The 27,196-nt window shown below is 36.5% G+C and overlaps 1 protein-coding gene across 1 annotated transcript in view; it reads right to left on the bottom strand.

The window, feature by feature from the left end:
* Positions 1-27,196, bottom strand: part of USH2A (usherin) — a 763,885-nt gene that overhangs the window by 207,289 nt on the left and 529,400 nt on the right. Inside the window, exons 44-46 of the mRNA XM_063114845.1 lie at positions 5,533-5,742; positions 3,999-4,201; positions 511-623 (exon numbers count right to left, since the gene is read on the bottom strand). Of these exons, the coding sequence (XP_062970915.1) occupies positions 511-623; positions 3,999-4,201; positions 5,533-5,742 (526 nt within the window). The remainder of the gene's footprint in view (positions 1-510; positions 624-3,998; positions 4,202-5,532; positions 5,743-27,196) is intronic.

The raw sequence follows: 27,196 nt of genomic DNA, 5'->3' as shown, positions 1-27,196 counted from the left end.
CAGACTATGGTCATTTCTCAATAACAAAAGGATACAGAAAAATGAAGGATTCTTCCAAAACTCTGATAAAGTTGGTAATGGTTATTTAAAGATTATCTGCCTACTTATTTTACAGATAGTTCTAGCTTTAGGGTGATCCAATAGATGTAAATTAAATGTTTTTCAAGGAGTTTAAATTAGAAGGTAGTCATTCCAATTAAAATTTTATTTTGCTTCACTAAAGGATTCATTAAAGGACACATTTAAATAAGGAAACACTTTAGCAAATTTAAGTATTTGTTAACCAATTACTAAATTAGGGAAGTGAGGCTGGGAAATCAGGGAAATCAAAGTTTAAATATTACTGGATGTCCAATGAAGATTAACCTATAAAATAATATCAAAAATTTGATTTACACACGTATAGCAACTTATTAAATGAGAATGTCCTGGCTGAGGGGATATCTTTGATTTTTATTTTCATTGCTTATGATCAGAGTTCTTTAGATTAACTGACACAAAATGTTGTACCTTGAGGTGATGTTATGAATTGTGGGTGCCGGTATATCACTTGGAGTATCTTCCACAGTGGTGATTTGGGTTCCATTGCTTTTTATACATGAGTATTTTGTGCAGACTTCAACCTGTAAACATTAATTTAGAAAAAAGTAAATCCAACCATTTTCAAAATACAGACTGACAATGGCCTAAATCCCACTTAATCTCATTTCATATGAATCTCTTCTAGTACTCTATAGCCTCTTGGGGTTTAATAAATATTCATTTTGATGTTAATTGACTCCAGTGGGATAAGCTCTTAGTAGAGTGCAGAATTGGGTTCAGGACAATTGATTTGGTAGTTAGACTGGTGACGTGTCTCTGGTTCCAACCATTCAGAAAGAGAAAGAGACATTAATCTACTCAGAGCACAGTCAAGGAATGGAAGATGCCCAAGCATAACAGGATATCACTGTACAGTGCACTCTAGATCTATAACCAAGTAGCATAATGATGATATCTTCTGGATTGTCTTGACACTTTGCAACAAATAGCCTAAATGCTAATGTCTAATGGAAGAAAAATGAGGTCTAGAGAAGCATTCCAATATGGCTGAGCTACTTTACACCCATTTGTTCCAGCTGCAGTTGTATTTTCACCTATCACAGCAGAAAATCATCATTCACCCCTTAATTCTGCTGCCTAATCTGAATAACAACTGAGGAGGGTGGAATGACTAAAGATTAGAAATGGGGTTCATGAAGCATTAGCAACACAAAAGTAGCACATCCAGCAAGAGGGAGGAAAGACAAATGAATGAAAGAAGGATGGCTAGTGGGACGTCCACAAGCAGCGTCTTTCTGCTCTCAGTTAAAGGATAAACCAAAGAGGAACTGTACTTTTTCCAGTGCTAATTTACTATCGGCCTCCAATATGTAAGTGGAGGAGGGAAGCTAGATACAGGTGAATTCCAAGCACTCATTCTGAGCTTTGAAGTGACGTGGTTCTCTGATGTTTCCATTGGCATTTGAAGAAAGGCAGATGTGATTCTCACTGAATTTAGTAGACATGTTGTTTTATTCATAGAGCAGTCTGCACCTCAATGAGAGGTGAGGTATACGTTTATAATGTATGAGTTATTTATTGACATGTATAGTCTTTGGAGGTAATATTTAGTAGATACTTAAACACTAGCAAGGCCCTCCACTCTGAGTTTGTCCAATTAAACCTGAAATAACGTAAAGGCAGATGAACTCAAAATATAATGCTGTAGTAGAATTACAGTCAATAAACTTTATGCATGTTGGAAAATATTTGATTCTATGATGCATAATGAGATAACTCAGAAACAACTCAACTGAATTTATTATGTATGTTTGTAAATTGGGGTCAGAGGAATCAGAAAAATAATCAAACTGTTAAGATTTGGGATACCTGATTTGGGCTTTACTGTACCCTTTTGCTTTCTCATCTAAATATTAAACATAGCTTTAAGCTCTAAACTACTTTGGTGTATTCAAATGTTTGTCCAGAAAACTTTTCTTTTGACTTTAGAGAAATGTGTCAATATTTTTTTTTCATTCTTACTAATTTAATATTCCAAGTCTCTACCTTTGGGACATATATCTGGTGCTACGACTATATTATATAACATGTGAATAAAACACAAATATAAAAATTTCTGTACTTATATTAAAGAGAGATAAAATCCAAGAAAATTGATATTATTATTCTCTTTGAAAAGGGATATATAAAATAATTTATTAAAAGAATATATACTTGAGTGCATTATTTGCTCTAAAGTCAATAGCTATTTTACAGAGAGGGTTAGCATAGAGAACTTTAACTCTAAAGTATTAGGCATGCCAATAAATTGATTATTTTAAATGAAGAAAATCACTGAAATTTGATTTTTGAATGTGCAGAAATGAAACAGCTAAATCAAGTGCAGCATTCCTGGACTAGGAAGAGCTCCACATAAATGTAATTATCGGGAATAAGAACATCTTAGTTACTAACAATAAAACTCAAGTCTTTTGTCTCCTCATCTGCTGAGGAGAGGTACTCCCTTCAGGCCACCAGTGACTCACACCAGTAGGTATGAGAGAAGGTTTCCACTCTAGAACACACCTGGAACGCTGTTGGACGTCAACTCTCGCTGCACAGTCGGAAAGCTGAGCTGCACATGCGCGCACAGCACCTGGTGTTCTCACCCCCAAGTTGTGTTTTGAGCCTTGATAAAGCAAATAAATAAACTGCCTTTTGAGAACTCAGTAAGGTTTCTCCACCAGGCCCCAAAGAGGACAGCACAGTAGTTCCTCCATCAGCTTCCTGTGCTAACATCATCCATGAAGCTGTATGTCCAATGATTTTGAGCTAGCACTACTAAATGGAGAGAACCTGTGAAAAGTTTCTGTGGTCAAATAAAATTTCTGTGCTTAATATCTTCTGAAAATTATTTATGAAGTTCTTATACATTTTAGAAGTAACATCGTTTATTTAAAAATTTACTAAATTGCAAGATCTCTATAAACTTTGAGCTTCTGAAATACTGTTTTTATCACTCATTTGCAAATTAGGCTCTGTAATATTTTATATTTTAGCTCTCCAATAATGTTCTGCTTTTCTGAGGATAAGTTTCTTGTTTTGCATGCCTCTGTATTCTCTATACTTTTTCTACTTTAACGTAAATAGACCCAGCAGATTTCTATGAGCTGGGCTTCAAGTGGTCAATGAACTCTCTAAAATTGCGTGTTAAATTTTGTCATATAAGTCTATAAATATTTTTCTAGGGCAGGGTGCAAAATAAGAATCCCAAAGAGTTTTAAGAACAAAGAAGTTGAAACACAATTGCTCTCATATAGGTGAGGATCATTGAACATTTGTTGAACAGTGACTGGATATATTTCTTTCATCCTCAGATAAAATATTTAAAATTTTTTGTCTGTCAAATTTTCATTTACATTTTACTGTTGCATTTATAATCACAGAGTGCTAGGGGTGGATAAAATGTTTTAAGTCATCTACTCCATTGCCCTTAGAAGAAAGAAAATTGATACCAAGTGAGGTCATGTAAATTCCCTGAAGATATTAAAATTAGTAAATAGCAGGAATGGGAATAGAAAGAACATGTCCACACTGATAGGCTGATTGTGATTTTTTTCCCCCATCCCCCCACTATGCCTCCTGATTGTGATTTTGATATTAGTAAATGATCCAGGAAAAAGGCGAACTGCTTGGCAAGATTTATTTAGAATATGTGATTAGCCGCATTTTGCCAGTGAGAATTTCAGGGCCATCCTCATCACCAGGGTTCCCCATAGAATCATTATCTTCTCTCCAGAGACTCACGTGTTTGCCCACAGCAAATAATTCTGATCAATTTCCCTCTTCTTTCTCCCCTTCCCCACCAAATAAATAATCTGTAACCAAGACAGAAAATATTCACTTAGAGACATAACCCTGCATGTTTTATTTAACATATCCATAAGCTTAACCATCAAAAAAAACAATGTTCTAACCTGAATGTCATAGATAGTGAAGGGAGACAGGTCTCTCAGAATAAATGACCCGGGCACATTCATTCCAGTCTTGTAGAACTTATTATTTACACAGATAGAATACTCAGTGACAACACCATTTGGGTTTGAAGGAGATGTCCAGATGACACGTACAGCTGTACTGTTGATGATGACAACCTCTGGAGGGAGCATGCCCTGAGGCTCTAGAATTAAAGGAAGAATCTGAATAAACTCCAGCTGTCTCTGAAAAAGCACTTGTTAAACTAAATGCAGATTAGTATTTAGGTTTAGCAGAGGGTTCCTTGCTTATCTGCTTTTCTCTGATGAAGTTATCACAGTCTGTAGTCCTTTGTAGATTGGCTTATTATACTCTCAGTTAGAAACCATAAGAATTGGTGGAAAAATGCTTTATACCACCAGTGCTGCGCTAATCTTCGATACTATGTGACCAGTGGGATATGTTGATAAATTATTCACCCATCTGCACCACTAACACATATCTATTACTTGTCTTTTTTCCATCCCTTCACGCCACACCTCCCAGGTGGGGGGCAGGGAAGGAGAGAAAGAAAATTTGCTCCTTAAACAAAAAATGAAACTCAAATACATGGAGGCTGGTGGAACGTGAAAAATCATTTGATGTTACTAGCTTGTAACTCAAGCAATGTGAAGCAATAATGCAATATTGTCATTATGTAAATGATTTTGAATGTTGATTACCATAGGTAATGATGAAATCTAACATTAGAAAAAAATCTTGCTTAGCGTTAAATTACACAATTATTCAAGCACGTCAGAAATAACTATGCAAAGGCCTATTTTTATCATAAGAACTCATCTTAACTAGTTGAAAAATTGTCCTTGTGATCCATCCTATCTTATAAACAAAAGGTGCCGACCTTTGGCACCACAAAGGGAAATGGGTTCCACACGTAAAGAGCTCTGCTAATGACCTGGAACACTTGCTTGGGAGGTAATGATATTATAATGTTTATAATGAGACTTTATAAAGCCAAAAAGATTAGAAAGACCATTGCAAACACATTTCAGATTCACAAGTTGCTTCTCTTGCTTCCTCCCCCTTGCTGACTGGCTTAGGAATGAGTCACAGGCAATTTTTCTCAGTGACTGAACTTCCACCTGCCATTTCTGGTGACTCAGGGAGGGCCCTCACTCTGCTTGGCTGTCGTTTTGAAAAGCATACTGCTTCTGAGAGCAAATCTTTAAAAAAAAAAGTTTCTAAATGCCACCATTTATTGATGTGAACTCTGTTCCAAAATAAGCATACACTGAAAAGAACAGGAACAAAGTGGGCTAATATCCCATTATTAGAGCCTCGAGCTGCTGTCTCAGTGGGACCACTTATTGATCTGCCACTTGATGACAGTGAGCACTTAAGCATTTTAGCCCCGACTCCCTTCCCTCCAACACCGGAAATTTTATAATGGAGAGATGACTGATCTCAACCCCAGCAAGAATCAATCAATTTCATTCTCATCTCTGAATCCAAATATACCTTAGAATCTGGACTCACCCCCATCGAAAGTGGTTGCGTGCAGTACTGCACTGTTGATGCTGTGGACTCCATTGAAGACAGAGATAAAAATCCGATACTCTGTGTTTGGATTTAAGTGGCCAATGACATGGGAGTTTACATCTGGGAGGATTTTTACAGATTCATTTGAGGTAGCAGAACTCCAAAAAAGTGTGTAATATTCAACATCACCTTGTAGGTCTTGAAAAGCTGTTAACAATAAATGCAGGACACTGTAAAAGTGGCTGATCTGAAAGGGTCTCAGGGGAAAAAGACAAAGGATAAACCATCATTAGCTATTTCTAGAATAGGAAAAGAGGAAGCTTATGAAACCTTTGTTTCAGAAAGGTTAAAACTATAGAAATCTTCTTTGTGGTGATGCTGGTGGTAATAGTTTTTATTTTTAAATAAATTTGATTTTTCCCCATCCCATAATTAATTGCAGAGTCTTACACAGAATATGAGCCTTGTGAGATTCTCATAAACTTTTTAATTCCCTTTAAATATTTTAAGTTTGCTATTTATAATTATTCAATGAATCTTCAAAACCTTGATATAATACTTATGAAAAAACAAGTATAAAATAAATGTATATAATACATGGACAATTTCTGTTCCAAAGTAACATAATCCTAGGGAAAAGTCTGCTAATACAAATCAGGGCATTTCCTGACACAGATCCTAGAAGCATTTTTTAACAAGCTAAAATTTTTTTTCTAAATGGTACCTAGAAGGATGCTTAGATATATTGTAGCATGCTCTTCTTAAGGACTGGCTCAGTAGGATCCTAGGATAATATTTAAAATTTTATCAAGGCTCCCATCTTTTTCTCCTAGTTAAATGTGTTTCTGTGATGTAGACAAGCTTTTAAACGATGCCAAAATCAATCACTCACTGTCTCACAAATATAATCCATGATTTCCTCAATCCTTATCCTTTCAAACTCTAGTCTATTGTTTTTTGCTCCTTTTCCGCCCAATTTCTCCATTCTTTGCCCTAAGCTCTGCTTCTCATTATCTGCCCACAATGATTCTTTAAAAATAAGACGTAAAAACAACCATATTTTCATAGGTAGGAAGTAGTATACTGCTCTACTAATGTCAATATTATTTTTAAAGACCTTAAGCAGAAGCTATTACCTTGGTTTGTGTTAGGGTGGGAGTGGAATGTTGGCTTACAAGCTTCCTAAAATCATATATCAAATTATGCATCAAAAACAGTCCAGCATATTCGTTCTTACAAATCATGATATTCTTTATGCTCTTTGCCTGACCTATCACTTCCCAAGCCCGCCTGCATCTCTAGAATCCTTGGGTTTGTTCTCTCCTTCTGAAAGTTCAATGTATTGTTGTATTCTTCTATCTTTTCTTCATTCCTCCTTCTTCCCTTAATCCCTACCCCCCTCTGCCCCTTCCTTCATCCTAGAAGCCAGTCATGAGTGAGAACATGAACTAAAAAAATTTTTTAAAAAATATACTTAACCCCCCCCCCCAAAAAAAAAGCAGTTCAGCAGCACTCGTCCAAGGACTGGGAGTTAAGGTGGCATTTTTCTTTATGGCTATTGAAGCTTAATTTCCCTGATGTGTGAGACCACAGCATGTGGCCATGTAAAGTAGTGGAGCTTGGGAACTGTATGACTTTCTTTTCAGGACCCTTCACATCAAGGTCTTGGGGGGTCTTGCATCCCAACATTCCACCCCCACCCTGCCTGAATGTTAGGTTTTGGTTTTGTTTTCCTAAGCATGTACTGTTTTCACTTTATCTCCATAAATAGCTAAAAAGGTGTGGTGTGCTAGTATAGTTGAAAGAGTTTACATGAGGAGGGGTTTACCAATTAATTTGGAAAACTCTAGGGTTTGAGATGTTTCTTTTCTCTGATGCCACAAAATGTAAGCATGTGTAATAACAAGGTCTTTATTTATTCATTGGTGGGAACTGGCTATTCACGTCCTTTATTATTTTCCTAAAAGATCACATCATTCGAGTAGAATAAAGCCACAGGTGCTGTGAATGGAAAGTTCCCTCTGGCATTAGGACTATTTTTGGGGGGCTTGCAGCATTATTACTCATTAACTTGTGGCTGCTGTAGTATAATGGAAAGTGTACTCGATTTAAAGTTCATGTTGTATTTTAGTTTGTTAAGTTAGCAGGCTGATTATAAAGTCAAGCCCTAAAGATATAATATTAATAAAGTGCTTTCAAATTCCACTTATATCCATATAAATGGGTTTTACTTGGTTATTAAATGTGCCTAATAGCTCTTCTATCAAGTTCCAACTAATATACCTATGTGGATACATTAAATATATTGGCACTAGCACCACAAGTTCAGGATGAGCAAAGATCACGTGTCAGTGTCTGGACAAAATCCCACTAAATGCCCATTCTTAGCTATGCACCCTACGTCAGCCCCTCTGAAATGAAACAAAACCCATTATCCCAAAGAAGATAGGAAAAGATGGTGATTTGGTTCCACTGTTTATGTCTTACTGCATGGTAAAGAGGCTCTTGTGACCAGAAATAGGCGGTATCTCTGGGTAACAAGAGCCACATTTCTGCCCTATTCTGCTTCTCATTGACATCTGCTTCAACACTTTTCTTTCCTCATCCATTTGAACATTATGGTTCAGAGTCCAAAACACAGAAAAATAGTAGAAACCCATATCTTTGTATTCCTGGTCATGACTTGAGAAGTTCTAGGAGCAGAACATGCAGAGGAGCATGCTTTCTCATTGTTCAAATAAGGTCCTTAAACTTCAATGGGCTCTTCCACCGTCAGTGAACTGTCTAAGAAGCAGAAGATACATCCTCAGTTCAATAGACCAGTACAAAATTAGAAGCTGATGACCTTGATTTTACCTCTGAGAGAGGAAGGTTATTAAAATTGAAATAGCCAGAATGAGAAGGCAAGTAAATTTCACCCTCCCTGTCTATTGAGAAAAGCTGAGCCTGAATGTATCTCTCCTTTTTAAAAAAGGAAAACATAAGTTACTTGGCCTCTTCATAGCAAAAGATAAGGGAAATATTGTCTAGAATCCTCAAAAGCAGAGTTTTTTGTGTATATTACCTTTCTGAGAATAAGATGGAGGTTTTATAAAACATTTGTGTGGTATTCCCAGAAATAACTAAAGGAACATGCTTTTATGAAAAAGAGGCCCCCATGAAACAGGTGCATGGAATCATAAAAAGACAGACATGAAGAGAGAAATGTAAAGGATCTGCCTTATATAAGAAAGGAAAGCAAAGAAATATGAAAAGCAATGACGGGGGTGTGGAGCAACAGAGCTGACTAGAGGTGTCTGGTGCTCATCTCCCCAACAAAAAGAAACCAAAACAACAAATATACAACTATATTTTGAACAGAATGACAAGAAATACACAGCAGAGCACCAAGGGAGACAGAATCTTTGTGGAGCAAGGAAGACAGGGCAGCACTGCAGAGAGCAGAGTAAGGCACCTGCCTCTGCCTTGCTGTCTTCCCATGGGGACTGGCTCAGAGTCAGGCAGAGAAGGTAGGCTGGAAAAACCCCAGATGTTTCCACTGCCACCACAAATGTCAGCAATTTCTGGCACAAGACTCCTTCAATCCACTTAGGCCCCAAACCCAGTTTGGAGAGTAGCTGGCAGTTTGAGCAGCTGCATGGCCTCATAGTTGAAGCCCAGGGAGAGCAACCCCCAGCTTAGCCTAACTAGCTACAGCACAGTGCCATCTTGAAACCAAACTCACAGCAAGAGTATGTCCTGCCCAAGGAGTCAGAGAAAACTGACTCCCTCCTCCCTTATGCCCCACCTTAACTCTTCCATGTTCACAGAGGTGCAAGCAGGAGCACAGTTCTGGCTGCCAGGAGTCCTGTTCAGACAGAAAGACCAAGACCTCAGCATCTGAACACACATGGCATCCTCTCCTTCCCCGCAGGAGAAAAGGCATACTTTTTAGAGGGGAAACCACCAATAAGCTATGGTCTACCACATTGACATGCACCTGTCCTGCACAATCTGCTGGCTCACTGAGCCCACAGGTGCCCATGCCAGCCCGACAGCCAGTCTGGTGATAGCTTCACTTGCCCCTAGTGGCCCTCCACAGAGCTTCTGGTTCCTGCTGCACTAGTGTACACCTGCTCCCTGACCAACGGTGATTATGCAGCATTTTTGCTTCCCCACAGCAGGCCTCTGCAGAGCTGCTGTGCCTTTTCAGGCTTGTTCCAGGCTCAACAGTTAATCCAGTGGTTCTCCATGGAGCTGCTGGGCCCTGCTGCATTAGTGTGCACCTGCTTCCTGACTGGCAGCATTGGGTAGTGGCTTTGCCTCCCCACAGCAGGCCTCTACAGAGCTGCCAATGCTGGTTGCACCCTCGCAGCTTTGCTCCAGAGTCAACAGATGATCTAGTGGCCCTCCACAGAGTAGCTGGCCCTGCTGCACTGCAGCATGTTTACCCCTTGCCTAACAGTGAACCAGGCAGTGGCTATGCTTCCACCCAGTGGGCCTCTATGAAGCTTCTGGGACCTGCTGCACCTTTGCAGGCCTGCTTCAGGCTCAACAGCTCATCTGGTGGCCATCCATGAAGCTGCCAGGCCCTGCTGCACCTGTGCACATCTGTTCCCTGCTTGACAGCAAATTGGACAGTGGCTTTGCTTTCTCCAGAAGCCCTTCACAGAACCATCTGGCCCTGCTGCACCTACATATGCCAGCTCCTGGACAGGAGGTGGTATCCACTTCTCTGACAGGCCCTCACAGAGCCTCTTGACCCTCCCACCCTGCACCTAGGCATACTTGTTTTCAGCCCAAAAGCTGCTCAAGCAGCACACCACCCCCTGGGAGAGACAACCTCAGATCTGTGAGCCCACATCTGGTCTGAGAGCCAGTCAGACAGCAACTCTGTGCCTCAGAAAGACTACCAAAAAACTGGTTGGTCCTCTGTACCTGCACACACCTCTGCAACAAGCCCAGTGTCCCTGATCCAGCAAAACAGAACAAATGTTGGCACAAACTCTCACAGTCCAGGCTACTGGACATTTTCAGACATTACTAAAGAGAATTACAACATAAGAAATGGCACAGAGACAACACTAATGGGTCCACACAAAACCAAAGCCAGTGCAACATGCCCAACAGACACCATAAGACACCATAAGACACCACAAGAAAAAGTCATTTCTATGTAGTGTACTCCATAAAATTGGGAAAAGAAACTATTCTATTAGATATGCAGATATCAATGTAGGTACACAAGAAACACAAAAAAGCAAGGAAACATGACACCCTGAAAAGAACATAATAAGTCTCCAGTAACAGATGCCAAAGAAAAAAACAGTTACAAAATGCCTGTAAAGGAATTTCAACTAATGATCTTAAGGAAACTCAATGAGATACAAGAGAACACAGACAAACAATTCAGTGAAATCAGAAAAGCAATTCACAATCTGAATAAGAAATTTAACAAAGAGATAGATATCATAAAAAAGAACCAAACAGAAATCTTAGAGCTGAAGAACTCACTGACTGAAATAAAAAATACAATTGAGAGCTTCAACAACAGACTAAATCAAGCAAAAGAAAGAATTTCTGAACTTGAAGACAGATATTATGAAATTGCCCTGTTGGAGGAAAAAAGAAAAAAAAGAAATAAGAATGAAAAAGAATGAAGAAAGCCTATGAGACACATGGGATATCATTTAGTGAACAAATGTTCAAATAATAGGTGTTCCTGAGGGAGAACAGATGGAGAAAGGAACAAAAATCCTATTTAATGGGATAATAGCTGAAAAATTCCCTGGTATTGGAGAGATATAGACATTCAGATCTGGGAAACTCAATGGTACCCAATTAGACTCAACCCAAAAATATCCTCTCCAAGGCACATCATAATCAAATTGTCCAAAGTCAAAGATAAAGAGAGAAAACTAAAAGATGCAAGGAAAAAAGCATCTAGTAACATATAAGGGAATCTCCATTAGACTGTCAGCAGACAGAAAGCTGGAAGGCCAGGAGAGAATGGGATGATATATTCAAAGCCTGATAGACAACAACAACAACAAAACTGTCAGTGAAGAATATATTATCTAGCAAAGCTAGCCCTCAGAAACAAAGGAGAAATAAAGACCTTCCCAGGCAAGCAAAAGCAGAGGAAATTCATCACTGCTAGACCAGCCTTTCAAGAGATGCTTAAGGAAGTGCCATGACAGGAAATAAAAAAAAAGATAATTATTATGATGGAAACACAAAAAGGTACAAAACTTACCTGTAGAGGTCAATTTATAATTCAATCTCAGAACACCTCAATTAGATAATGGTGCTATGTAAATACTTCAATCCTCTAGTATGAAAGTTTAAAGTCAAAATGGTCAAAAACAACAATAACCACAATTAGTGGCTAAGGAAAATACAATAGATATAACATAAATTAAGGCAACAAAATATAATTTGTATGTGTGTGTGGGGGAAGTCTAGAGTATTTTCATGCCACCAAATTAAATTACTATCACCTTAAAATTGTTCATTATAACTACATATAACTCTTTATGTTAGCCCCAAGGTAACCATACCAAAAAAAAATTACATAAGGTATACAAATGAAAAAGAGAAAATGAAAACAAAAACAAAAACAAGGTTTACCACCATAGAAAACCACCAATCCACAAAGGTAAATAACTAGAGAAGAACTAAGGATCTACAAGCAAGCAGAAAACAATTAACCAAATAGCAGGAATAAGTTATCACATACCCTGAATGTAAATGAATTAAACTCTCAAATGAAAAGATATAGAGTAGCTGAACAGATTAAAAAAACAAGACCCAACAATATGCTGCCTACAAAAGACTCATTGAACCATTACGGATAAACATACTTAAAGTGAAGGTCTGGAAAAAGATATTCCATCAACTGAAAACCAAAAGCAAGCAGGAGTAGCAATACTTATATCAGATAAAATAGACTTTAAATCAAAATCAGCAAAAAGAGACAAAGAAGGTTATTATATAATGATAAAGCCATCAATTCTACAAGAGGATATAGAAATTGTTAAAATATATCCACCCAATATCCTAGCAATCAAATATACAGAGCAAACATTATTAGAGCTAAAGGGAGAAATAGATTGCCTTTCAATAGTAGGGGACTTCAACACCCTGCTTTCAACAATGGACAGATCATCAAGACAGAAAATAATCAAAGAAACATTTGACTTAAACTACATCATAGGCCAAATGGACATTATAGACATTTACAGAACATTCTAACCAGCAGATACAATATACACATTCTTCTCAACTGCACATGAAACATTCTCCAGGATAGATCATATGTTAGGCCACAAAACAAGTCGACACAAATTAAAAAAGACAGATCATATCATGTATATTTTCTGACTACAATGGTATAAAACTAGAAATAAACAAGAAAAACTGTGGAAACTTTACAAATAATGGAAATTAAACAACACGCTCCTAAACAACCAGTGGGTTAATTAAAGAATTAAAAAGGAAATTTAAAAATTTCTTAAGACAAATGAGAACAGAAACACATCATACCAAAACCAACCAAATACAGCAAAAGCAGTTCTAAGTAGAAAGTATATAGCAACAAATGCCCACATCAAAAAAAGAAGATTTTTTTTAATTGAAAGTAACATTTTTTTTTTTTTGTGATGCATTAAATCTTTAAATTTTTTAAAAAAATTTTATTTTGTCGATATACATTGTGGCTGATTATTGCTCCCCATCACCAAAACCTCCCTCCCTTCTCCCTCCCCCCTCCCCCCCAACAATGTCCTTTCTGTTTGCTTGTCGTATCAACTTCCAGTAATTGTGGTTGTTATATCTTCTTCCCCCCCCCCCGTTTTTTTGTGTGTGTGTGTGTGTGTGTGTGTGTGAATTTATATATTAATTTTAGCTCCCACCAATAAGTGAGAACATGTGGTATTTCTCTTTCTGTGCCTGACTTGTTTCACTTAATATAATTCTCTCGAGGTCCATCCATGTTGTTGCAAATGGCAGTATTTCATTCGTTTTTATAGCTGAGTAGTATTCCATTGTGTGGATGTACCACATTTTCCGTATCCACTCATCTGATGATGGGCATTTGGGCTGGTTCCAACTCTTGGCTATTGTAAAGAGTGCTGCAATGAACATTGGGGAACAGGTATACCTTCGACTTGATTATTTCCATTCCTCTGGGTATATTCCCAACAGTGGGATAGCTGGGTCATATGGTAGATCTATCTGCAATGGTTTGAGGAACCTCCATACCATTTTCCATAGAGGCTGCACCATTTGCAGTCCCACCAACAATGTATGAGAGTTCCTTTTTCTCCGCAATCTCGCCAGCATTTATCGTTCAGAGTCTTTTGGATTTTAGCCATCCTAACTGGGGTTAGATGGTATCTCAGTGTGGTTTTGATTTGCATTTCCTCGATGCTGAGTGATGTTGAGCATTTTTTCATATGTCTGTTGGCCATTTGTATATCTTCCTTAGAGAAATGCCTACTTAGCTCTTTTGCCCATTTTTTAATTGGGTTGCTTGTTTTCTTCTTGTAAAGTTGTTTGAGTTCCTTATATATTCTGGATATTAATCCTTTGTCTGATGTATATTTTGCAAATATTTCCTCCCACTCTGTTGGTTGTCTTTTAACTCTGTTAATGGTTTCTTTTGCTGTGCAGAAGCTTTTTAGTTTGATATAATCCCATTTGTTTATTTTTCCTTTGGTTGCCCGTGCTTTTGGGGTCGTATTCATGAAGTCTGTGTCCAGTCCTATTTCCTGAAGTGTTTCTCCTATGTTTTCTTTAAGAAGTTTTATTGTTTCAGGGTGTATATTTAAATCCTTAATCCATTTTGAGTTGATTTTAGTATACGGTGAGAGGTATGGATCTAGTTTCATTCTCCTGCATATGGGTATCCAGTTATCCCAGCACCATTTGCTGAAGAGGCAGTCCCTTCCCCAGTGAATAGGCTTGGTGCCTTTTCAAGATAAGATGGCAGTAAATGTGTGGGTTGATTGAAAGATTTCTAATAAACAAACTAATGATGCACCTAAAGGAACTAGAAAAACAACAGTGAACTAAACCCCAAATTGGCAGAAGGAAAAATATACTAAAGCTCAGAGCAGAAATAAAATAAAAAAAACAAAATTGAAAAGATCAGATTTTTATTAAAATGTTACTGATTTTGCATGTTGATTTGGTATCTTGCAACTTTACTGAAATTATTTATCAATTCTAAGAATTTCTTTTGTAGAGTCTTTAGGGTTTTCTATATATAGGATCATGTCATCTGTCAACAGTGACAATTTGACTTTGTCTAAGCAGAAAAAGAAATCAAGAAAGTAAGCCCATTTACTATAGTCATCAAAAAAACCCCAAAAAACCTAGGAATCAATTTAACTGAGTTGAAAGATCTCGAAAAAGAGAACTACAAATCACTACGAGAAGAAATGAAAGAAGACAAAAAAACATGGAAAGACATTCAATGCTCTTGGATTGGAAGAATCAAAATTGTGAAAATGTCCATACTACCCAAAGCAATCTACAGATTCAAAGCAATCCCCATCAAAATGCCAATGCTATTCTTCACAGTAATAGAAAAACAATCCTAATGCTCATATGGAACAGCAAAAGACCCTGAATAGCCAAAGCAATCGAGCATAAACAAACAAACAAACAAACAAACAAATAAATAAATTCAGAGGCATAAGACTACCTGACTTCAAATAATACTACAAAGCTATAGTAACCAAACCAGCACGGTACTGGCATAGAAACAGACACTTGGACCAATGGAATAGAATAGAGAACCCATAAATCAACCCTTAAATCATATTTAAAGCCAACTGATATTCAATAAGGGCACTAAGAACATGCAGTGGGGAAAGGAGAGCCTCTTCAATAAATGGTGCTGGAAAAACTGGACATCCATATGTAGAAGCATGAAACTAGACCTGTACCTCTCCCCATATAACCAAATCAACTCAAAATGGATTAAAGACTTCAATATAACACCTGAAACTATAAAACTACTAAAAAGAAAAGGGAAAATACTTCAGGAAGTAAGACTGGACAAAGTCTTTATGAATAAGACCCCCCAAGCACAGGCAACAAAAGGAAAAATAAACAAATGGGATTATATGAAGCTAAAAAGCTTTGCACAGCAAAGGAAACAATTAACAGAGTAAAAAGACAACCTACGAAATGGGAATGGCAGAAAATATGTGCAAACTATATATCCAACAAGGGTTTATTGTTTAGAATATACAAGGATCTCAAATAACTTAACAGTAAAAAACAAGTAACCCAATTTAAAAATGGGCAAAGAAGCTGAACAGGCATTTCTCAAAGGAAGACATACAAATGGTCAACATACACATGAAAAAATGTTCAACATCACTAAGCCTCAGGGAAATGTAAATCAAAATCACACTGAGATATCATTTCACCCCAGCTAGACTAGCTAGCATCAAAAATACAGAGAATAACAAATGTTGGCAAGGATGCAGAGAAAGGGGAAACCTCCTACACTTTTGGTGGGACTGTAAATTAGTGTAGTCATTATGCAAAACAGTATGGAGTTTCCTCAGATAACTACAGGTAGAACTGCCATACGGTCCAGCAATCCCACTGCTGGGTATATACCCATAGGAATGGGATTCATCACATCAAAGGAATACCTGTACTCCCATGTTTATTGCAGCTCTGTTTATAATAGCTAAGGTTCGGACCAACCTAAATGTCCATCAACACATGAGTGGATAAGGAAAATGAAGTATATATATACAGTGTTCAATATTACTCTGTCATAAAAAAGAATAAAGTTCTGCCACTTGCAGCAACATGGATGAACTTAGATAAAATTATGTTAAGAGAGATCAGACAAGTGCAGAAAAAGAAAAATATTGCATGTCCTCACTCATAACTAGGAGCTAAAAAATACAAATAAATAATTATTTTATAAAAGAAAGAAAGATAAAACAATCACAATAATAAGTTGAACTTTCAAATGTAGAGAACAGAATTGAGGTTACCCAGAGGTGGGAAAAGGAAAGGTTTCAGGGGGTGGGGGATAGCAAGAAATTAGTAAAGGGGCACAAAAAATAATTACATTTTGTAATGTTGAATATACTAATTATCTTGATTTGAGCATCACATATTGCATATAGGTATTGATATTCAACTCTGTACCTCACAGATATGTACAATCAATTATGTTTCAATAAAAATAAGTAAATAAATAAATACTCTATTGATGTTTAAAAAAGTATGATACACTGCATTAACAGAAAGACAAAAACCATATGATCATTTCAATTGATGCAGAAAAAGCATTTGACAAAATTTAACACTACTTCACCATAAAAACTCTTAACAAACTAGGTGTGGAATTTATGTACCTCCATACAATAAAGGCCATATATGGCAAACCCACAGCTAACATCATACTGAATGGGGAAAAGCTGAAAGCTTTTCTCTTAGATCAAGAGCAAGACAAGGATGCCCATTTTCATCACATGTATTCATCATAGTACTGTAAGTCCTAGGCAAAGCAATTAGATAAGAGAAATAATAAAAGGCACCAAATTGGAAAGGAGAATGTCAAATTGTCCCTGTTTGCAGATGACATAACCTTACATATAAACCCCTAAACGCTTCACCAAAAAGCTGTTAGAACTAATAAACAAATTCAGTAAAGTTGCGGGATACAAAATCACCATACAATAGTCATTAGCATTTCTATATACTAACAACAAACTATTTGAAAAAGAAATCAAGAAAACAATTCCTTTTACAATAACTACAAAAAAATTAGATACTTAGGAATAAACTTAACCAATTTGGTGAAAGACCTCTAAAATGAAAAGTACAAAACTTTGAAGAAGGAAATTGAAGAGGACATAAACATATGGAAAGAAAGCCCATATTCATGGATCAGAAGAACTAATATTATTAAAATGGCTATTCTACCCAAAATGATCTACAGATTTAATGCTATCCCTGTCAAAACACCAATGACATTATTCATTAAAACAGAAAAAAAAAACAACTCTAAAATTTATGTGGAACCAAAAGTACCACAAATAGCCAAAGCAATCCTGAGAAAAATAAACAAAGCTGGAGGCATCATACTACCTCCAGCTATCTTCAAATTATATTACAAAGGTATTGTAACCAAAACTGTATGGTACTGGTATAAAAACAGATGCATAGATCAATGGAACAGAACAGAGAGCCCAGGAATAAATTTATGCAATAAATTGATCTTTGACAAAGGTGCTACGGATACATATTGGGGAAAAGATAGGCTCTTCATTCAGTGTTACTGGGAAAATGCAGCAGGATGAGACTAGACCCACATGCAGACAAATTAGACTAGATCTCCACCTCTCACCATATAAAAAATCAATTAAAAATGCAGTAAAAATTTAAATGTAAAACCCAAAACTACGAAACTAGGGGAAAATAATCCACGACATGAGACAGGGCAAGAATTTTTATAATAAGACTTCAAATGCATAAGCAATAAAAGCAAAAATAGAAAAGTGGGGTTACATCAAACTAAAAAGCTTTTGCACATCAAAGGAAACTGTTAACAGAATGAAGAGACAACTTACAGAATGGGAGAAAATACTTGCAAACTATCTGACAAGGGGTTAATGTCAAGAATATATAAGGAATTAAAACAACTCAACAGCAAAAAGACAAATAATCCAATTGAGAAATGGTCAAAGGACCTTAATAGATATTTCTGAAAAGAAGATATAGAAATGGATAACAGGTATATGAAAAAATGCTCAGCATCACTAATCAGCAGGGAAATAAAAATCAAAATGAGACACCACCTCACTCCAGTTAGAACGGCTATTACAAAAATGCAAAAGAAAACAAGTGTCGGCGAGGATGTAGAGAAAAGGGAACACTTGCAAACTGTTGGTGGGGTGTAAGTTAATACAGCCATTATGGAAAACAGTATGGAGTTTCCTCAAAAAATTAAAAATAGAACAACCATAGCAACCACCAATTCCACTACTGGGTATATTCCCAAAGGAAATTAAGTCAGTATGTTGAAGAGATACCTGCACTCCCATGTTTGTTGCAGCACAATTTACAATAGCCAAGATATGAAATCAACCTAAGTGTCCAACAACAGATGAATGGATAAAAAAAATTGTGATATATATATTACACAGAATGGAATACTATTAATCCATAAAAAAGAATAAAATCCTGTCATTTGCGGCAATGTGGATGGACTTGGAGGTCATTATGTTATGTGAAGTAAGCCAGGCACAGGAAGACAAATACATATGATCTCACTCCTATGTGAAATATATATTTTTTAAAAAGTTGATATTATAAGGACAGAAAGTAGAACAGTGGTTGCCAGAGATTGGGGGGTAGGGGAGGGGGATTTTAAGGGAAAACGGGGAAAGGCTGGCCAGCAGGTACAAAATTACAATTAAATAGTAGGAATAAATTCTGGCGTTCTATTGCACAGCAGTGTGACTATGGTTAACATTTAAGATTTGTATATTACATAGTACCTAGAAGAAAGGCTTTTGAATATTTTTACCACAAAGAAATGATAAATGCATAAGGTGATGGACACATTAAGTAACCTAATTTGATCATAATAGAACATATACATGTATCAAAACATCAGAGTGTACCTCATAAGTACAATTACAATGTGTCAATTAAAATACACAATTAAAAAAAATAAACGTGATAGATATAAAAAGAGCAACGGCAGAATTTAATTCTACATTGAAAGCAGACACGAGAAGAGTTAAAAATATACAATATTAAATAATGAAGAGGAAAATGACTAAGAAGAAATCAATGAAAGTTATAATTCTAGATATCAATGATAGAGAATGAAAAAAACTAAACTTGAAAAATAAATGGAATAAATAATCATGAATATAAAATACCCCATTAAACCCTATGCAAAATGAAGGCTTTTCTCCACAAATTCAATAGACTAATATAGTTTTGTCCAAATCAATGACAATATATCCAAACTTAGACATGTCATCGAATATTATCACATTTCAAAGGTAAACTAAGGAGGCAAAAAACCAGACAAGCTTCAGACTTCTCATCTGGAACATCAGATGGTGGAAGACACTGGAATAATTGCAACACATTTTGAAGAAAAATATTTTGATCAAAGAATTTCTTGTGTAAGATAGGTTTTCTGTTGTTTTTGCACAAATCACTTAAATGTGCATGTTTAAGTGATTATTTACGTGCAAAAACAACAGAAAACCTGTCTTTTTTTCATCTTTCTCTTTTTTAAATTTATTTTTTATTATACATACATGTGGGGTACAAGATTGATTTTCAGTAATTGTGTATAATGTGTGGTGGTTAGATCAGTATAGTTAGCTTACTCATCATTGCAATATGCAATCATTCTTTGCGTCTGTGACCAATTCCACATTAGTCCTCCCTCTTTCCCCCTCCCCTCCCCTTTTCCACCTCTAGTTTTCTAAAAGTTGAACATATTACTGTGGTTGCTGTTTCTTTCTTTCTTCTCTCTGTCTCTCTTTATTGTTCATTTGTTTATTTATGGATTCAGCTCCCAATTATGAGTGAGAATATGCAGTACTTTTCTTTCTGTACCTGGGTTGTTTCACTTAGGATAATTTTCTCCAGGCTCATCCATGTTGCTGCAAATCATAGAATTTCATTCTTTTTTATATCCGAGTGGTATTCCATTGTGTATATACAATTTCCTTATCCAGTCATTCATTGATGGACATTTAGGTTGGTTCCATCGCCTTGCTATTGTAAATAGAGCTGCAATAAACGTGGGAGTGCAGGTATCCCTGTGGCCTGATGTTTTCCAATCCTCTGGATATATCACCAGGAGTGTGATTGCTGGATCATATGGAATTTCTACCTGCAGTTGTTGAAGAAACCTCCATACTGTTCTCCATAATGGCTGTGCTAATTTACAGTCCCACCACTAGCGCAGGAGGGTTCCTCTTTCTCCACATCCTCAAAAGCATTTGTTATTCTCTGTCTTTTTTATAATAGTCAGTCTGATTGGAGTGAGATGATATCTCAAAGTGGTTTTGATTTGCATTTCCCTGATGATTAGTGATGCTGAGCATTTTTTCATATACCTGTTGGTCATTTGTATGTCTTCCTTTGAGCTCCTCTGCCCATTTTTTAATCGGATTGTTTGTTTTTTGCTGTAAAGTTGTCTGAGCTCTTAGTATATTCTGGAATACTAATTTCTTATCCGGTGCATATTTTGCAAATATTTTCTCCCATTCTGTAGGATGTCTTTTCATTCTATTGTTTCCTTTGCTGTGCAGAAGATTTTTAGTTTGATATAATCCCATTTGTTTATTTTGTTGTTGTTGTTGTTGCTTGTTCTTTTGGGGTTTTATTCATAAAGTCATTGCCCAGTCCCAAATTCTGGAGCATTTCTCCTGTTTTCTTCTAGGAATTTTAGAGTTTCTGGCCTTATATTTAGGCCTCTAATCCATTTTGAGTTGATTTGGTATATGGTGAGAGGTACGGATCAAGTTGCATTCTTCTACAAATGGATATCCAGTTTTTCCAGTACCATTTATTGAAGAGGAAGTCTTTTTCCCAATGTATGTCCTTGGTGCCTTTGTCAAAGATCAGTTGGCTGTAAATATGTTGGTTGATTTCTGAGTTCTTGATTCTGTTCCATTGGTCCACTTGTCTGTTTCTATGCCAGTACCATGCTGTTTTTGTTACTAAAGATTTGAAATATAGTTTGAAGTCAGGAACTGTAATGCCTCCAGCTTTACTTTTCTTGCTCAGGATTGCTTTGGCTATTCAGGGTCTTCTGTTGTTCCATATGAATGTTAGGATTGCTTTTTCTAATTCTGTATAGAATGTCATTGGTATTTTGATGGGAATCACATTGAATTTGTAGATGGCTTTGAGTAGTATAGACATTTTTACTACATTGATTCTTCCAATTCACAAACAAGGAATGTCTTTCCATCTCTTAGTGTCTTCCTTAACTTCTTTCAGAAATGATTTGTAGTTCTCAATGTAGAGATCTTTCATCTCTTTGGTTAGATTTATTCCTAGGTATTTTATTTTTTTGGAGATTATTGTAAATGGGCTTGCTTTCTTGATCTCTTTTTCTTCTAGTTTGTTGTTGGAGTATAAAAATGCTACTAATTTTTGTATGTTGATTTTGTATCCTTCAACCTCACTGAATTCATTGAATTCATTGAATTCTCTTATCAGCTCGAAGAGTTTTTTGGTAGAGCTTTTTGGGTTCAGAAAACCTATCTTACACAGGCAAAAATTAAGAGAATGTGCAAAGATGACAAAAATACTTTCTTAGGCAAAATTTAAGAAAATATACAACTATTTATTTTTTTTAAACTTTAATGATAAAACTATGTAATAATGTTTCCCAGGAGTCAGAAAAATGAATCAAGGTCCAGAAATCAAGATTGGGAATGTTTAAGAACTGATGATAAAGACTGAAGTTACGTAAAAAAATTATATAATGATAACAACAGCAGCAATAATAATAATTTATAAGTCGAACATTGAAAATAGCAGGTGAGAAAGGCAAGGAAAGCAACAGTACATTAAACTGTTTACTGTACATAAAATAGAAAGACTTGGAAAAATAGAGAAAGACATCACTAACCACTAATAGCATTAATAGCATCAATGGCATTTGAACTTTAAAATACACTGCAGAAGGTGAAAGTTATGGTAAAGATTTCTAGAACTCACCAATACCAATGGTCTTTTTTATTTTTCTTCTTGTCAAATGGCTAGACTACATTTTCCGGGTTCTTTGCTCTAGCTGAGGTCATATGACCAGTTTGTGTGTCATTTTTGTACATAGGTGTTAAGGTGCAATTGGCCATCTCTGATTGTCTCTAGTTTTCCCACCTAGGGGAGGACTCCAGAGCCCTAGGGGATGGTAAATACACTAGATGAAAGGAGCCTAGATCCTTAAACGATGCATACGAGTTTAGAAAGGGCTAAGAAAGAGATACAGAGATATCTCAGGTTTTAGGTTTTGGTTTCTGTGTGAATTCCATTAAATAAGGTAGAAAATATGGGAGAAATTATGGGATGAAGGTTTTAAAACTTGTTTCATTTGGGACCTATTGAGTTTGAAGTGTTTTTATGACAACTTGGTGAATTTAAAAATTAAAGTGTGAATGTTTGAGCTAGAGTTACATAGTCATTGGGAGTTAAGACTTACATTTGAAGCAATAGGAAGGAATGGGGATTTCTTGTGATATTATGTTAAATATATGTATATTGGGAAATATCTGTTCATATATTCTAATTCTGGTATGTGTAACTCATATTTTGTGGACCACATACATTTGTCTGAGTAGATACTGCTCTAACTGTAGCATATCAGGTCAACCTCAGTGAGTTGAAGAAGGTTGTAACCACTGGACATGATCTTTGTTATTAATTGCCATTTTTGGTGGTGATCTCCAATGGTCAGTCAAAAATATGGTCTTACCTGGAGCAAATTCTCAAATATAAAACAGATCCCTCTGCTTTGTAATGGATTCCCAAATAATTTAAAACAGTTGTTAGATGGTATATTAGTCTTCTCAAGCTTCCAAAACAAAATATTACAGACTGGGTGGCTTGAACAACAGAAATGTATCCCTCACTGTCTGGAGGCTAGAGGTCCATCACCAAGGTGCCAGCAAGTTTGGTTTCTGGTGAGGGCTCTTTTCCTGGCTTGCAGACAGTTGCCTTCTTGCTGAGTCCTCATGTAGTCTTTCCTCTGTGCACAGAGGAAAAGACTGAGAGAGAGAGTGAGCAAACTCTCTGGTGTCTCTTCTTATAAGGACACTAGTCTTATTGAATCAGAGGCCACCCTTATGACCTCACTTAACCTAATTACTTCCTTAGAGGCTCCATCTCCAAATATAGCTACCTTGGGATTAAGGACTTCAACACATGAATTTGGGGACGGTACTAACATTCAGTCCGTAACAAATTGGGCTAGTTGAAAGTCTTCCTGAAATATCAATTAGATTATGCTTCTTACATGCTCTTGGATTATTTTTAGAGATTATCAATGTCAATTATGTCCTCTAGATCTTTAGCATCTAGATCTGGGGTCAGCAAACTACAGTCTGTGAGCCAAATCTGGCCACCATCTGTTTTTATACAATCTATGAGCTAAGAAAGGTTTTTATACTTTTAAATAGTTGGAGAAAAATCAAAAGATGAATAGTATTTTGTGACATGTGAAAGTTATATGAAAATCTCAGTGTCCATAATAAAGTTTTATTAGAACATAGCCATACTTATTTAAGAATTACTTATGGCTGTTCACATGCTACAATGGCAAAGTTGAATAGTTGCAACAGAGAATGAACGCAAAGTCCAAAATATTTACTATATGGTCCTTTACAAAAGTGTTTGTTGTCCTGATCTAGATCAATTACAGTAGACCATTCCATTCAATATGTCTTCTAATTTATTTATTTAGGACTGAATTCTTCAGTCCTCTCCCATTAAAAGGCTCATTGGAAGGTAATTTTGCTCAAATGTAAAAACCTAAATTACAGGACCCTATTAAGTTTATTTTATAATAGAAGTATTGATCTTGCGCACAGATTCTTCAAACTAGAGTCCAATTTTCTATGTCTATAGTTTGGTGCAGAGCTCTGAGTCATCTACTAAGCAGTTCTCGGAAAATTTGAGCTTATTAAAATTGCTTCTTGACAAAATCCATTACTCTGCCTGAGAGTACTACTGCTCACATGAAGAAGTGGGGAGATTATATTCTTTGGCAATGATCTAAGTAAGCCTCCTTAGTTTTCCCAACAAGATATCTCATGTCTTTTGTCTAGCTTACACATTAGTCAATAACAAGTAATTGCACCTTGGAAACTCTTCAGCTACCTCAGTCTCCTTGTGTTCCAGCTCCTATCAGTGGCCTGCCACAGAAGAGTATATTTTAAAAGAGATAATATATTACATGTACTAATTACTGATTCCATATTTGGCTATAAAAACAGGATAGCTAATTTCTGCTCTGTAAGTGAATTGACATGGGCAAATAGGGACTGAGTTAGTAAGCTGAGCTGCTGTAATTAAGAATCCCCAAAATATAGATACAAATAAAATCAATGTTAATTTATACCTTACAGAATAGCTTTAAAGCGAGTGAAACAGATTGTGCCCCATGGGATCATTCAAGAACACAGGATCCTTCTCTTATGCGGCTTTGGATCTCTTAGAGTGTTGCCTACGCCTATACAGTAGGAATTGAGAACATGGCCATGTCCATATTCCAATCACAGGGATGAGTGAGAGAGAACAGGTGGATACACAACCAATGTTTTCTCGCTAAGACCCGAAGAGACACATTTCCCTTCACATTCTATTAGCACAAATTCATTTTATTGGCATTTCACAGGGCCATAACTAATTGCAAAGAAGTATGGCAAATGTAGTCTCTAGGGGACCAGGCCACCACTAAAATGAAAAAGGGGTGAATGGACAGCATGCAATAGTTAGTAGTCTCTGCCATGGTGACTAGATTTACTAAGTTCTACTTTTTAGCCAAGTCAGATAATTATAAAGTAACATATACATCTTTACACACCTTCAAGTCATTGTAGAAATGCTTTTATCTGACTGCCTTGTGAAATTATGTCCCAAGCTTTTATTAAACATGGCTTCCCGATATTTCATTTGTATTATTGTTTGTAAAATTCTGTTGCAACTACCATGCATATTTTAGAAATAGAATTATAATTTATAGCAATACTAAATGATTACTAAGTGCTAAACATATATTATTTCATTAAATCCCTATTACAACATTTTAGAGCAGTAATTATTATTATCCTTGTATTTCAGATCAGGAAACTGGGAGTTACTGAGGTTAAAGTGTCTTGTTCTAGGTCATAGTGCTAGAAAATATTGGAACGAGGATTCAAATTTAAGTCTCCCTGATCCCCAAACCTATTTTTAAAATCGGTTTTTTGTATGGTTTCATAGAGTTTTGTCATTTTTCTAGTTAGAATGAGGAACCATGAGAAGAGATAGAATCAGGAGGATTGGAATATGAAAGGAGACACAGGGAAGAACTTTGAGAAAAATCTTTATTTAGGAGATGAGGAGGAGGAATAGTTGGTGAGATAGGAGGAGATAGTGATCCTTAGGGGAAGCATTTCAGACAGTAAGGGATCATTCATAGTGCTGGTCGCCACAAAGAAACACAGTAGGATGCCATTGAGAAGAGATCATTGGATTGGGTCATTAGGTGATAACTAATGACTTCAAGAGGACCACATCAGTACAGTACAAAGTGCTCAAGTGAATGGGAGGGAAGACAGTGACAAGGCAGGTGCAGTCTATTTGCTGTGATAACCGGAGTGATGAGAAATAGAGCAGAGGAACATGGCAAACCAACAGTGCTGGGGGCTTTGCAGAAGAGGTGAAATAGGGGATTTCGGTATGTATTGCCACCTGAGCAAGAGACACAGTCAGGCAAAGTCAGAAATTATTTTAGTTATAAAATCTTAATCTTATCAAGAGATCAGAATGAGGCAGATTATTTTTGTGTGTGTGTGTGGATTTGAACTTGCTCTCTTAATGGTGACATCTTCGTGCTTTATGAATTTTCCAGAGAATTCACTGATATATTACAATGCCACATCATTAATTTTTGTATTCCCAGTGCCCAGGACAAAGAAAGTGATAAATATTTGTGGAAGGAAGGACAGAAAAGAGGAAGGAAGAGAGGGAGGAAGATAGAAGAGAAAGAGGAAAGATGTAAGAAAAAGAGGAAGGAGAGAACAAGAAAGTTGGATTATATGATACAAGATATAAAAATCTCAAGGTTGGGGTGAGCTCTTGGGAGATTGTAAAGTGGACAATATTTGAGTGATTTTTCAGTTTCTCTTTTTCAATACTTTCCTCTTTCACAGCCTCCAGTCTTTTCTGCTCTTTTCTGGCCATTGCTGACCTCCCAGTGAATCAGCCTCAGAGGAAGTGCTGTCTCTCCACTGCACTCCCTTCTGTGGGCATTTGCTTATTTTGCCTTTTACTTTAGAGTGAGCAGACAAAATGGGAAGAACCTTATTTAATAATTCTTGATAAAATGCTAATAACCATTGTATTAGTCCATTTCTGTTGTTTATGACAGAATACATGGAACTGGATCATTTATAAAGAAAATGAAATTTGCTGCTTACAGTTTTGGAGGCTGGGAAGTCCAAAGTCCAGGGAACACATCTAGTAAGGGTCTTTGTGATGGTGACAGTGATGGTAGGTTGTCACATTGTGAAAATGGTGGAGCAGAGAGAGACTAATTTCCTCATTCACTCTCTTTTTAAAGTCCTTAGGACCCTTCCTCTGACCAGCATTATTAATCCATTCACTAGGCATTGGTCCTCCAATCTAATCACCTCTTCAAGGCCCCACGTTTCAATTACTATAACAGGATTTCTCAACCTCTACAGTTACAGTGGGAATTAAGTTTTGGGGGAGCATTCAACCCAAGTCAACCATGAGGGCTACATGCATGAGAAATAGCAGAAAATTTCATGCCTGAGTCCTAAATTTGAGTTTAGGAACTGCTACTAACTGTAATTTTGGGTAAGTTACTGCCAGTTACTACCAATTTCTTTCTCACTGGGCTTTTCAGAGGGTTGTATAAACAGTTATTTAA

This window comes from Cynocephalus volans, chromosome 11 (genome assembly GCF_027409185.1).
Source record: "Cynocephalus volans isolate mCynVol1 chromosome 11, mCynVol1.pri, whole genome shotgun sequence".
Classification (NCBI taxonomy): Eukaryota; Metazoa; Chordata; class Mammalia; order Dermoptera; family Cynocephalidae; genus Cynocephalus; species Cynocephalus volans.
This window is presented reverse-complemented; position numbering and strand designations above follow the sequence as displayed.